The 14,386-nt window shown below is 34.1% G+C and overlaps 2 protein-coding genes across 5 annotated transcripts; both read right to left on the reverse strand.

The window, feature by feature from the left end:
- Positions 1-318: 318 nt before the first annotated feature.
- LOC137809604 (uncharacterized) lies at positions 319-2,021 on the reverse strand. Its single transcript, XM_068610717.1, has 4 exons — positions 1,825-2,021; positions 1,504-1,669; positions 1,104-1,147; positions 319-671 (listed from the first exon to the last, which is right to left on the reverse strand). Exons 1-4 carry the CDS (start codon positions 1,924-1,926, stop codon positions 513-515), a joined length of 471 nt encoding a protein of 156 aa, XP_068466818.1. The 5' UTR covers positions 1,927-2,021; the 3' UTR covers positions 319-512.
- A 2,097-nt stretch (positions 2,022-4,118) lies between these two features.
- On the reverse strand, positions 4,119-10,132 carry LOC137810537 (autophagy-related protein 8f-like). 4 transcript variants are annotated; one of them, XM_068611872.1, is made up of 6 exons: positions 8,787-10,132; positions 6,377-6,418; positions 6,220-6,275; positions 5,289-5,341; positions 4,501-4,619; positions 4,119-4,384 (listed from the first exon to the last, which is right to left on the reverse strand). In XM_068611872.1, exons 1-6 carry the CDS (start codon positions 8,821-8,823, stop codon positions 4,254-4,256), a joined length of 438 nt encoding a protein of 145 aa, XP_068467973.1. In that variant the 5' UTR covers positions 8,824-10,132; the 3' UTR covers positions 4,119-4,253. The 4 variants fall into 4 exon arrangements, with proteins under 4 accessions (XP_068467973.1, XP_068467974.1, XP_068467975.1 ...); XM_068611873.1 differs by having other exon boundaries at positions 9,768-10,082; XM_068611874.1 differs by lacking the exon at positions 8,787-10,132 and adding an exon at positions 6,859-6,995.
- Positions 10,133-14,386: the final 4,254 nt, after the last annotated feature.

A 14,386-nucleotide genomic window follows, 5' to 3' on the forward strand; every position in this document is an offset into this window, starting at 1 on the left:
TTTTCCTGCAATAATTAATATATTGGCTTTATAGTATTTGGCGGAGCAAGAATAGGGTTAACTAACTTTAGGACAGTAAACGGTACACAGTTTAACTACCAGCATTTAAGAGAAATACCAACTATTCTGATACACGCCTTAAAAGTTGGCAACTATTCCATTTCAATCCATCTCTACGTACCATTCCACACTTTTCACGTGAACTAAATTATTTTGATGCAAAACTGGGAATTCTGACATTTCACCGAGGCATTGCATGTGCCTTGGTGTCTGCCTGCAAATTTGACTAACGTAAATGCTATGTCACACTGCCTGCTATTATATTATCCATATTTATCCATTAACTAACAGCATGTTTTTTAAAACAGCACACATCGTAATCAATTACTATATGGTTTTGAAAATAAATAACTCAACATTGTCGTACACATCATCCGAAGGGCAAAAACTACATGGCCTAAACATTCTTGGAAAAATAGAGATGGTAAATAACTAACTAAGCATGCATGCAGTCAAGGCTTTTCATTATGAATGGGTGGTTTCCGATGAGGTTGAGCATAGTCCATCTCAACTATGTCCTCTGCACTGTCACTACCGTTTGTAAGCATTGTTTCTTCAAGGTGATGACGCTGACCAGCTCCCAGCATTGACCGTTCACGCCTCCTCTCATCCTACACAACCATATGTCTCATTGCTTTCTATTAATTCATAAATATTCACAAGCAACTCTCCCACCACAAATCCTTTTTCACAACAACGATAATCAAAGATTCGCCACACATAAATAAATGAAAGACATAGATTCTTTATCTATATTCATGGGCACATCATATTTCAAATAGAATTAAAGTTTTCTGTGCAAATTTCAGAAACTTTCTCGACAGATTTTAAATAAAAACCATTTCCATTACATGGCCCCTCTCATTTGGGAAGCATCTTCTTGGCACTAGAAATTGTGCATCAATCTCTGACATTCATATGCATACTACATAAAAAGGTTTATTTTGAAATTGTTTATGTATCATTGATTTTAAAGAATAAAATAATTGATTTTTTAACCCGATAAGAGAGTCAAATAATCAACTAAATTTACTGTATATTACCTCTGCTGCGAGAAAGGATGGCGAATCCATTTGAAAAGATGTCCCTGCATACCCATGCCACCACCGTCACTTAGTTTATTGTTATAAAGTAATTTATAACAATATTACACAGCTATAAATATATATTCTAAGCCAGAAGGTGATAAAATGGCATACTATCTTGTGCACCTATACATATATATACATATATAACTCAGTTACACGGCACCTCACATATAAGGTAAACGTACGTTAGATCATTTTCCTGACTGGGAAGATAAAGGCAAACTTCATTTGTTTTGTATTAACCGAAAATGACTAAATTCTTTACACAGTAATAAACATTGGAAGTTTCATTCCTCTATTGCTGGAGCTCGTGACTGCTGTGTGTGTTTGGGAAAGGAAAGATAAAATTAAGCACCTGAAGATGCCTCTACGATCAGTTCCTTCGAAGTGGATGATATGCTACAACTCTCACAGGTGTTCAATTCATTATTTGCTTGCTGCTGTTGATTTTCCTGTAGCCTGTAATCCTTCATACCACTAGAGGCACTTAATGTCTCCAATAATTTGACCTTGTCTAGTTCCTGTAGATAATCACAAATCTTAGTCTCTATCGGTAAATAATTTCAAAATGCTTCAAATATGGTGAACAAAATATTTTTTGTTCCGTTTGGAGAACTAATGCAATGTGATCTTATATAGCATACAAAAAGGGAATGGTTGGTATTAGGAACCCAACCTTATGTGGGGTGTCTTTTTTAGTAAGACTAGGAAATCGGGCAGTGCATGCATGCACAGAAACACAAAGGAGAAGGATCATAGCAAGAGAAAGAGAAGTCATGCTGAGATGAGTTTGCTGGTTCTAAGTTAGGAACAGGGGAAGAGTGAGGTTTTTATGAGTAGACTTATAGGGTAAGTTTTCACAAATATGTAATGGTATAGAATAGAGGGTGCATTAAATACAGATTTTGTATGGGATGGAGAACGTTCTTTATGAGAACATGCATGTGTTTGGGAGATGAACCTTGAAAACGAAAATGAAGATATCAAGGGTCCACATTTGTCTCCTTACCCCTATTCTCGATCATTTTTAATCACTCCAGACAGAAACCCCATCGGCAATCCCTACCACAAAGAGTCTTATTCTGTATAACTGAACTATTAGCTATTTGTTGGGGAATTAAGATTGTAATCAAAATGATTAAGGGTTATGTTGAAGAAGTAGTAGTATGTTGCCAAAATTGCAACTGCATGAATGCATTAGTTACTTGCTTCTTATTGTTTTCTTGAACAACATTAATTAAGGAAGAGACGAATGATAAATGAAGTTTGGTGGTATTCTCATTGCATGAAAAAGATGCCATCACAAAACTGCTTAGAGACAAGCCAAAACGAAGTTGGTTTAATGAAAGCGAGATCAAGTAGTTTTCTGTTAATTCGGACTCATAACTAGACTGACCAAAATAAATTTCATTACAAGACTTAGACTAGGATGAAATGCTTTAGATGTTAAATTAATGGGGGAAAAAGTAAAAAATCAAAATTGCTTACATAGTTAGAGTTTGTTGAAGAGATAAACATATATTCTTTCAGATGAACGTCTTCAAATTTCTGTCCTTTCATGTTAAAAGTATTCTTAGTTTTTAGGAAAATATAATTTGAGAACTTTTAAAATTATATACTACTCTAGGATAGATTTAAAAATAAATATATATAATAAATAATAAATTTCTAATTAAATAATAAAAAATATTAAAATAATAATATTGAGAATTATAAGGTAGTTATATAAAAAATTGAGATTATCGATGTATCATTATTCTTGTTTTTATAATATCAGTTAAACTTCTCAAAAGATTTTGTACTATCGTATGAATAAATCAAGTTCTCAAACTTGAAAAAAAGCATATAGATTTGGTCTCTTTTAACATTAAACAACATAATAAATCCAATAGAAATTAAATTCATATATTTTTTAAGTCGACATTAAATTCATCGATCATTAGAAAATTTAAAGATTTAAAAACAAATTTTTTCCGAGTTTTGTTCATTCCGGTTTTCAGTGGAAAATTTGGACTCTTAAGGACCCAACGATTTAAGAAAAAAGAATTATTATTTAAAATCTTATCAATAACTATGAAAAAAATCATAAAATAATGTGAGAAATAATAAAAAAACTTACTCTCATAATTGAAGTACTCACTTATAAAAACAAATTTTTTAATGAAAACAAAACAACACTTTTATAGTTGTTTACAATAAAATAAAAGAATTGAAAACATTATCTTTAAGTTGAAGGGTACTAATACCATATCCTATTTTGCTCCTGGTTGAAATTCTCTTGCATTATTTCAAAGCTCAAGTGGCATATGACAATGGCAACATATGGGGCCTACAGAGGAGTGGGGAATGGGGACGAGGAGTTCTAGAGACAACGGAGCATGGCTAAACCGTCACCTTCAACTCTCTTCCCAGCAGCCAAGGAGCATGCCACATGGAACGTACACCATCTGCCATCAAAAGCAACGCATTGTCACAATAACCATTGCTCCCAAAGGACCAAATATCAAATTCTAGGTTCTATGTAACAATACAATGACACATCCTTCGGATTCTACTGTCTCCAACGTGCATGCCTCTCCATGTTCGTAAACCAACATGACTCTAATTGTAAATGTAAATTATGTGAAGTAATATGATCAGCATAAGTATTACATTTCACCGAGGTAAAATAAATAAGCACTAGTTTTGTTATTATAATTTCACTCTTTTCTTGTGCTTATTGAAAGATAAAATACATCATTACGAATGAGCCCCATATTCTGCCATACAAAACTCAATTCCCTGCTCCTAGCATATTCCAATTAACTATTTATCCACCGTTTATCCAGATAAGAAGGGGAAACAAGAGCCAATGTGTGGACCCCCTCCTGAAGATATTTAAATCCAAGTTTTGTACTACTAATCCATTGTATCAATGAACAATCAAAATGAAAATTGAGAATATATGCATGATGCTAACCGAGAAAGGAGTTGAAAGACTGAATGGGAGAACTTTTGATATTAATCAAGTTCAAGGAACTTCTATACAACTGTACAAAACATTGAGAATAAGGTTCTTGACAGAAGTACTATAACGAATTTATCTGACAGACCAATGAGACCTAATCATATGCTGTTAATTTGTAAGGGCTGCTCAATGGAATTGAAATCCCCAAAGGTGTTCTCGCCACTGTATGTAACATAGAGAAACCCATCCTCATCCTTCTTCTCATTATATATGGCAGACATAATTGCTCCTGAAGATATTGAATTATCAAGTCAAGCAATAGGATAAGGCTTATTATACATTAGAAATCTAGAGAATCATATATACTAAGAAAGAGAGAAAAAGCATGTGTTTGCCTCAATTCACCTGTAGGAGGAAGGACGTTGTCCACAAATATAAAGATTGCCTTTTCTGCACTTAGTTTGATCCTTTTGCGGATGACGTAGACTAACTGTCCAATAGTCAGGTCAGCAGGGACAAGGTACCTGCAATGTAGACATTCAGATTCATAGCATAATACAGTAGACGGCTGCCATCCACGTTTGAAATTTAATGCGTTGTCTGGCGTAAGACAACGGCCAATTATATATTTCATTACAACCAAGCTTTCAGAAATAGAAAAGCAATTCATAACGTTGTTTACCCATGTTAAAATTCAGGTCCGTTTACTAATTGAAGCTACCAACATCAGTCAATTCTCTCTATTGCAGTATTGCTAATAGTCACTGATGCCAAATTTGTAGGTCATTCTTATCAATTTTTGGTCTGATAAATTCTTATAGGCTGGTTACACACAGTGATTAATATGGCCTTATGATTGTGTATCACATTTATGCAACACTTTACAATAGTTAAACAAGCATAAGATCCTGCATTAATTGTTAGGCAACCAAATGGAATTATGAAACAATCCTAACAGGTATGCTCTGCACAGTTAGTAATCCAACAATAGTAAAAATGTATTCATTTGTCTAAGCCAAAATTTAAATTGCATACATCAGAATGAAAATAATTGATAGGATCTTACTAAACTGTGTATGAGGACATCATTTAAGAAATCAATAAAGAGAAAGTCCTTAGGACACCGGCTAACATTTGTCTAATAATAATATGGCATTTTCCACATTAGAAGGAAAATATAGGCAACATCTTACTTTTTCTTGTCGATACTTGGAATGTCACTTCTTTCTGCCTTCTCCACAATAACCTTCAGGCATATCCAGAATAATTTAGCACAAAATTTCAGATATATCAATGACATGCACTTCCGAGAATGATAGTTAAGGTAAGCAAAAGGTTTAAGTTTAACACACCATACTTTGACCTGTATAAAATATATTTACCAGTAAAATTAAAATTGACCTATCTTTAAATATGGATACTGATATTACTCTCTAATCAAATTTAACCTAGATGTCTGACTATGCTATTAACATAACAGTAAAATAAAATACTTATATAGATTCCTCGGAATTGTACCAATGCTTTTTATAAGGAACGCAACTATGTTTACAGAGATATTATATTTTACCAAGGGAAAGGTAGGAATAGAAACACCTGGAAACAAAGTAAAACAGGGTAAGGGGAAATGACGACACTAACAGGAACAACACACACTTATGGTGAGAAGTTCACTAAACTAAGCATACAAAAATGCCTAACTAAATTACGTTCACCAAATAGGACTCACTGAGCAAGACTAAAATCTGAAAAACAAAGTATAAGCTATCCAAATGCATTGATCATAGTTAAACAATTTTCTCCCCGTTAAAGATTGTAATGAAGATCAAGGACAACCCATCGTGTAAGGAATTTACACAGAAGTTAAGAGTGAGTCTGTTATTATACTGCCGCGACGTGACTTGAAGGAGACATTAGACAAAATAAATGCATTTATTTATAGATAATAAACAAGGTTTCATCAATATTTATACAAAAAAAAATAAAGACTACTCAAGCAGCAAAAAAAACAAGAACAGATAAAAGAATAAATCTTCTTCTGCAAAAATGTATACTTCACCTATCACCAAAAATTGCAGAAGTATTTAGACAGTAGCAAAGAAAAATACAATTGCCAATTCTCACCGGTATCCTGTCTGGGTATTTTTCCCTAATCTTGGCAGCCTCTGCTCTTCTCTTCTCTGGAAAGAAAACTATTATTAATATAATACCTACTTACCTCTTAAGTACAAAACAAAAGTTTCAAGCAATTGGGCGAAAAAAGAGGAAGCAAAAGGTATACCAAGATCATGCTCTTGTTTGAAGTAGCTCCTTGACATTCTTGCTGAAATTAGAATTAACAAAATTCAATTAAAATAAAATATCCATGATCTCACAAAAGAAAGGTACTTCGCCAAACACCAAAATTAAAAATCAGAAAACCCAAACAAGAAAACAAGAAACAGGTTAGAAACATCATAAAACGAGAAAACCCAATCTTGAGACACTTAAGTCGGAAGATAGTAACACAAACAAAACACAGAAGGGGATACAGGAAAAAATCATCCGAAAACAATTCTTTTTTGGATAGAGTAGAAAAGGAAACCCTAATAAGTTCTAAAAAGATTATCATATCCTACCTACAGTGTCTTATGATCAATTTAGAGAAATGGAATTCAGAAAAGCAAGAAAAAGAACAAAACTGGCAGATAATAGTAAAATATTGGTGAATACAGAGAAGTAATGGAGAAAAACATTAAAGTGGAAGTTTGATTGATCGCAAACCTGATAAAATTGGAGATGAAGAAAACCAACAGAGAAGTAACGTAGTTGATCACACGTCCAAGAAACAAGAAACCCGTGAGTGGATTACTTCGAGATAGCAATAAACAAAACTATGACTTAAACTATTTATACTTATTTAGAAAGAAAAAAAACTTATACAAACTCTTTTTTAAGTTCCAAAATCCTATTTAATTAGAATATACTTGACGCATTTCTGTCTAATCACCCAAATCATTGTATTAAAAAACCAATTTTTGACTTTAAAATTATTATTTCAAAAATAACACTGAGAAGTAGTTCAACATTGACTGCTAATATAAAATAACAATAAATGACAATTGAATTCTTTTAATATCAAATACTTTCGTAATTAATAAGCTTATAATTAGTCTCTAAGGAAATTTTTTTAAAAAAAAACATTTTCTTATCATTTTAAAAGAAATTAATAAAATAAACAATTATTTTCATGAAATAAAATATATCAAACACACTTAATTTTTTAGGTTGTATATGAATTCTGGAAGAAATATGTAAGGATTTGAGAAAGTGAATGTGTTAGAAATTTAGAGAAAATTATAAGAATTTAAGTGTTTTTTAATTGAAATAAGTTAAAATAGATTTGTTGAAAAAATTATAGAAGTCTATGTGATAGTTATAGATATTTTAATTTTTTTTAAATATGGAAAAAAATGTGTAACTTTACAATTTTACTATTATATTTAAATAAAATATAAGATATTTTTATATAAATTTAAATTAATTAAAATTTTATAAATTATTTTCAGTATTGTTTGAATAATTTATTTTGATTTTCAGAAAATATAAATTACTTAATATTATCAAAAGATAAGTTAGAATTAAGAGTAGGTTACCATCATAACTAACTATATTAATACAAAGTTAAAAACTTATAACTAAGTATAAAATTCATATTCATATCAACATATTTATAATACACAAAAATAAATTTACAACTAATTATAATACACAAAATAAAATTATAACTAATTATAATACACACTAATAAAATTTTAACTAATTATATTACACATAAATAATTTTATAACTATATAAATGAACAGAAATAAATTTATAATTAATTATAATACACACAACAAAATTATAATACACAACTCAAATTAAAACTAATAACAAAACACAATATATTAATATTATAATACACACAAATATAACTAATTACAATACACACAAATAAAATTATAAATAAACATAATACAAAAAATAAATTTATAATACACACACAAAAATTATAACAAATTATAATACATAAAAATTAATTTATAACTAATTCCGTAATACACAAAAATTAATTTTTAACTAATTATAATACAGAAAAAATAATTTATAACTAATTCTAATACACTTCAATAAAATTTAAGTACAGGGTTAAAGGCCAAAAGACTCACTGTTTTCGAATAATAAGTTAACCAACAAAATTATTTATCAAGAACTTAAATCAATTATAGAACCAATTACATACCAAGCATAAATCTACACAGTTTCTAATTATTAAATAAAATATAACTTTTTAAAACAAATTATTAACAGACATTAATTAAATATTTTAAAAAATAAAACACAACCACAAACCAGTAACACATAATTATTTTTGTTCAGTTGATGAACAAACACATCACTCTACACCAAATAATTTTCAAACAGAGTAAAAGGGTTGAACATACATGCACTGCAAATCATTTTCAAACAAATCATATACACTGACCCATAAAATCAAATAAAACACTATTATGAAAGAGCTTCACAATAGTTAAACAAATAATCTGAGATACAAAGCTTACTGCTATGAATAGAGGGTACACCTTTTTTCTTCTCTAACTTTCCCTTTGATCTTAAAGAAACAGATTTATGGAAGATTTTTAGAAGATGGGGGAGATGCAGGGGCTTACCGTTGAAGTTATGGAATATAGAGTGCTTCAAACACATTGCTGCGTTATTAGGAACACTGATTGAAGTAGATGAAGCAACGATGGCTTCGGATGAGTTAGAATACGCAAGGTTTAAAGTTAGAGTATCAGTGGGATGTGAGGCAAAGGTAACCTCTTATATGAGAATCAACGAAGTTTTGTATCAGATATTAGTGGAGGAAGAATGCACAGTTCCTGAACACAAACTTTGTCAATGCCATTGGGGCGAAACATCTGATGGAGCAGATAGTGAAGTAGATTCAATGGCGTCACAAGTATCTGCGCGTTCAGGGAATGGGGCTTTTGAAGATACAAGAAAGATTGAAGAGGAGGAACAAACAGTGGAAATGAGCAATGCAAAGTCACCGTGTGTACAAAGATCACCGGCGATCTGAACCATCAATACCGCCACACGGTGGCGACACTTTTTCGGAAAAATCCCTAGAAGCTACACCTGCACCTAATCTGTGCCTATCCACATGAAAGGAAAACATAGGGTCTGCAACTTTAACGGCTATAAGCAGGGCTGACAAGGCAAAGAAATATGAGCTTTCAAAAATGGCCCAATGCGTTTCGAACCAGACACACTTCGCGGATGAAAAAGGGAGGTGCAAATTAAAAAATCACATTGAGATAGATTCCAAATCTGGCCCAAATGCTGAAAGGGTGGAGGACTCAGCCTGGATTGAATCGCTAGGAAGCCCACCTAACGTGGCAAGTATGAACGATTTGGAAGAGACAGAACATGGTGGGCAACCTCGGGACGATGTCGTCTTCGCACACCGTGCTCACGGCCAGCCCCAGAAAGATCACACATCTACACACCACGATCACGGGCTACCTTGGAACAACGACGCAACCATCACACTCCAATCCCACTCAATAGAGGAATTGGAGGAGAAAAAGAGTCAACTACCGCATTCGTGGAAATTGGCAGCTTAAAGGGACGGGTTTGCATCTTACCCATGTTCGGTCGTCGGCGGGAGAAGAGACTGTGAGGGAGGCGATCTCAATGCAGTCAATTTCGAGGGTGGAGGATTCTCTTTGTACGACACCCTTGGGGGAGGAAGGGCGATCTCCTTCACATCTTTCTCCAGTCTCCGCAAAGCACAATCACACGCAAAATCATCTTCATTCTGGGTCTAGATCGTGTAGAATAAATGACAGATATCTACCTTTCAATGAGCAAAGTAAAAGGGAGTCTCAATCAATCTTGGATGGAACAGGAAAACAAAAGAAGGAAGGTAATGAACTGATGTCATTTAATTCAATCGACACAACGGAAAGAAGAGTTTTCTGGATGGGTGAATCAAGCAAAAACAGCAAGCGAAAAGGTCGCAAGCATATAAGGTCAGTTTTATCTCAAATTAGTAATTCTGTATCTGACATGGCTATAAAAAATTGTAATCGTTTATTTTGGCTAAAACGTGGAAGTTTAGAAACAATTAAATTATGGGAATTGGGTAAACAGTTAGGTGCTACATGTGGGGTTGAAGAAAACATTATGGTAAGTCTAGAAGAACTTGAAAAAAGGGATAGGATTTTAAAATTACAAAGGGAAGAAGGGGAAAATATGGGTTATAAATGAGAATTTTATCTATAAATGTGAGAGGTTTTGGAAGTCCTGTGAAGTGGAGATATATTAAGGATATCATTAGGAAGGAAGATTCCAAAATGGTATGCTTGCAAGAAGTGAAAATGGCTAGTTTCAGTTTAAATAATTATTGTCAGTTATGGGGGGACAATGATATAGATTATTTTTACAGCGAACCAGTTAACGGAGCAGGTGGTATTCTTACAATTTGGCACACAAAATTCTTCCAATGCACTAAACATATTATTAATAGATGGTACATTGTTTTTTTCGGAATCTTTAGGGAGAGTAATATTCCTATTATTATTGCAAATGTGTATTCTTCATGTAATTTACAATTGAAAATGCAAATGTGGGAGGAATTAAAAGGAATCAGACAAAGGGAATCTTGTAACTCATGGTGCATTTTGGGATATTTCAATTCTATAAGAAATGAAGGGGAACGAAGGGGGATAAGTCAAGCCAGAGGTAACAAGCGAGAAATGCAAGGTTTTAATAATTTTATTGATAGCATGGAGATGGTTGATATACCCTGTATTGGAAGAAAATATACATGGTATAGACCTAATGGAAAGGCTAAAAGCAGACTTGATAGGATCCTAACCACGTTTTGAATGGTTGCAACATTGGCCGGGTAGCAAACAATATGTCTTAAACAGACAAGTATCTGATCACTGTGCTTTGGTGCTAAAATCAAATATAACAGATTGGGGACCAAAACCATTCAGGGTTCTTGACATTTGGCAAGAACATAAGGAGTTTGACAACTTTGTTAAAGACAAATGGGGAAGTTATTTGGTTCAGGGAAACAAAATTCTAGTGTTAAAAGAGAAACTGAAAATGCTAAAGAGCGATTTGAAAGGGTGGAACAAAGATGTTTTCAGGTATACAGACAAGATCAAAGCGGACATTATGAATAAAATACAAGAGCTTGATATTAGAGATGATGAAGACGAACTAGATGAAAACAAGATCAGGGAACGAAGAGAACTTTTGAGCCAGTTACAAGATATCAATATGAGGAATGAATCCTTATTACAACAAAAGTCAAGAGCATTATTGATGGAGGAGGGCCAAGCACACCTCACCATGGAAGCCAAGACCCAAGACTAAAACGTGATGAGCGTCTAGACTCAAGAAGGGAGCGTCTAGAACATGATGAGAGAAGGCTACACTTGGAGCGTCTAGGAGGAGGCCTAGACCGTCTAGGCCCTATTACAAGGTCAATGGCTAAGCACATTCACGCCCAAATGGATGAAGCCACGGATGGAAGAGAGAAGGCCTTATACATGTTACATGGAGGCCCATTAGGGGTGGCTTAGTAATTAGTGTAGTGTTAGAAAGCACAAACTTGTCTTATATGTGATTTACCCTAGATTTTGTGCACATTCTAGAACCTTAGTACACATGACCGGCCATGTGCCATGTGCCTTCTCATTTTCATTTCATTTTGCTCACATTTCATGTGTAATTAGCTTAGGATTCACGGCCTCCTTGGCTATAAAAGGAGAAGCCATCTCTTGTATTTTCCAAGATTAATGAGAGTAAAGTTATGCTGCCAACATTGTGCCATACTTTGTTTTTGCCTAGTTTCTAGGACCTAATCTTCATCTTCATCACCTACCATAGGGCTGGCCGAACCTCCCTTTTCCCATACACATCATGCACCTTCAAGATCACCATAACTCCTAGGAGGATCTTGCACATTTCAATCCATAGCTTCTGCACCCTTGATCATGATTCCGAGAAGAGCTCCATGAATTTTGCCATCAATTATGGTTTAAGAAAGGGGATTCTAATTCTAAATACTATCATGCTTCAATTAATTGGAGGAGGATGAGGAACGAGATCAAAGGAATACATTGTCATAACTCTGATAATTGGGTGGAAGAGCCAAATACAGTGAAGGAGTTAGTTAAGGAATTCTACAAGAAAAAGATGTCGGTTGTCGAGGATATTGGTGTTAGGTTGGATAATGTTGAATTTGAGAAATTAACAGAATCTGAAAACAAGTTCTTGACTGATCCTTTTGAAGATAAAGAAATTAAGGATGTTATCTGGAATTGTGACAACAGTAAAAGCCCTGGCCCAGACGGAGTAACATTCAGTTTTATTAAAAAGTATTGGGGTTTGTTAGAAAAGGACGTGATGGGAGCAGTAAAACATTTTCACAGTGAGGGGAAGATCCCAAAAGGATGTAATGCTTCATTCATAATACTGATCCCAAAGTCTGATAATCCCCAATCTCTTGAAGAGTATAGACCCATCTCACTTGTAGGATGTTTTTATAAGATTCTGACAAAAGTGTTGTCTGGGAGGATTAAAAAAGTTATTGAGAAGGTGATAGATGGATCACAATCGACTTTTTTATCCAATAGAGGATTATTAGATAGTGTCCTTGTTGTGAATGAAGTCATGGATGATTTGAAAAAAAGGAGGAAAAGTGGGGTGGTTGTAAAACTTGACTTTGAAAAGGCATACGACTCGGTAAGTTGGGAGTTCCTACTGTACATGATGAATAGATTAGGATTTTGTGGAAAATGGATTCAGTGGATTAGAGCATACCTTGAATCAACTACTATATCGGTATTGGTAAACGGTAGTCCGACAAAGGAATTCAAACCGTCTAGAGGCCTCAGACAAGGCGATCCGATGGCACCTTTTTTGTTTCTGATTGTTGCACAAGGCTTGGCTGGACTAGTAAAACAAGCGACAAGAAAAAACTTGTTCTCGGGTTTAAAAATCGGGGACAAAAAGGTGGAGGTGAATCTATTACAATTTGCTGATGACACCCTCTTTGTATGCGAATCAAATGTACAGAATATCTTGTGCATCAAGGCTATGTTAAGATGCTTCGAATTAAGCTCTTGTCTTAGAGTAAACTTCCACAAAAGCAAAATTGGAGCAATTGGAGTAGACAGATATGAGGTAAAAATGTACTCGGAGATACTCCATTGCAACCTAATGGATATACCATTCACATACTTAGGCCTACCTATTGGTGGTAATCAGGCTAGGTGCTCCTTTTGGGAACCAATGTTATCGAAGATAAGAAAGAAACTCTCGGTATGGAAGGGGAGGAACCTTTCCTTTGCGGGAAGAGTTTGCCTTATAAAACTTGTCATCAATGCCATACCTCTATTCTTCTTATCGTTTTTTAAAGTCCCGGTTGGAGTGAGTAACGAGATCACAAAATTACAGAGAAAATTCCTATAGGGATGGGGAGCAGAAGGGAGGAAAATCGTCTGGACTAGTTGGGAGAACATTTGTAAAGCGAAAGAGGAGGGAGGCTTAGGTATTAGATGTATTGATTTATTCAATAAGGCACTCTTGGAAAAATGGTTATGGAGAATGGGTTCCGCTGAGAAGGGTCTTTGGAAGGATGTTCTTGAATCGAAGTATGGATTATGGAGCATGACAAACTCATTTACACCGAATCGAAATAGGTATAAATCTAGATGGTGGAATGATTTATCCAAAGTCAGCCTATCAGATCAAGGAGACAATTGGGTCAATTCAAATATGGTATGGCAACTTGGGTCTGGGGACAAGATCAAATTCTGGGAAGATGAGTGGCTTTCCAATGGTCAACTCAAAGGAAGGTATGAAAGAATATATAATAACTCTTATCTTAAAGACAAGACTATTGGTAATTTCGGAAGTTGGTCTACACAAGGGTGGGAGTGGAAATTTAACTGGAGAAGAGAATGGTTTGAGTGGGAAAGAACTATGTTAGAGGATTTTATGGAAAGCATATCACAGGTGTCACTATGCCCAAACAAATAGGACATAAGGTTATGGAATGATCCTCCATCGTACACATTCTCGGTAAAATCTGCCTACAAAAAGCTAGTTAACCAGACATATGGGGGGTATCGGAGGTTTTTGAATATCTTTGGAATTTAAAGGTTATGCCATCAGCTCAATTTTATGTGTGGAGGGGCCTATTGGATAGGATAGCAACTAAGATGAATTTGCATAAAAAGGG

Source organism: Phaseolus vulgaris, chromosome 2, assembly GCF_000499845.2.
Source record: "Phaseolus vulgaris cultivar G19833 chromosome 2, P. vulgaris v2.0, whole genome shotgun sequence".
Taxonomy (NCBI): Eukaryota; Viridiplantae; Streptophyta; class Magnoliopsida; order Fabales; family Fabaceae; genus Phaseolus; species Phaseolus vulgaris.

Excerpts from the sequence above, each read along its gene's own strand:
- LOC137809604 (XM_068610717.1), bottom strand. The coding sequence starts at position 1,926 with ATGACTTCTCTTTCTCTTGCTATGATCCTTCTCCTTTGTGTTTCTGTG. Across the intron at positions 1,670-1,824 it reads AAAAAGACACCCCACATAAG|GAACTAGACAAGGTCAAATT; the intron begins GTTGGGTTCCTA and ends GATTATCTACAG. Across the intron at positions 672-1,103 it reads CATCCTTTCTCGCAGCAGAG|GATGAGAGGAGGCGTGAACG; the intron begins GTAATATACAGT and ends ATGGTTGTGTAG.
- LOC137810537 (XM_068611872.1), bottom strand. The coding sequence starts at position 8,823 with ATGTGTTTGAAGCACTCTATATTCCATAACTTCAACG. Across the intron at positions 6,276-6,376 it reads CAAACAAGAGCATGATCTTG|AGAAGAGAAGAGCAGAGGCT; the intron begins GTATACCTTTTG and ends TTTTCTTTCCAG. Across the intron at positions 4,385-4,500 it reads CAACGTCCTTCCTCCTACAG|GAGCAATTATGTCTGCCATA; the intron begins GTGAATTGAGGC and ends CAATATCTTCAG.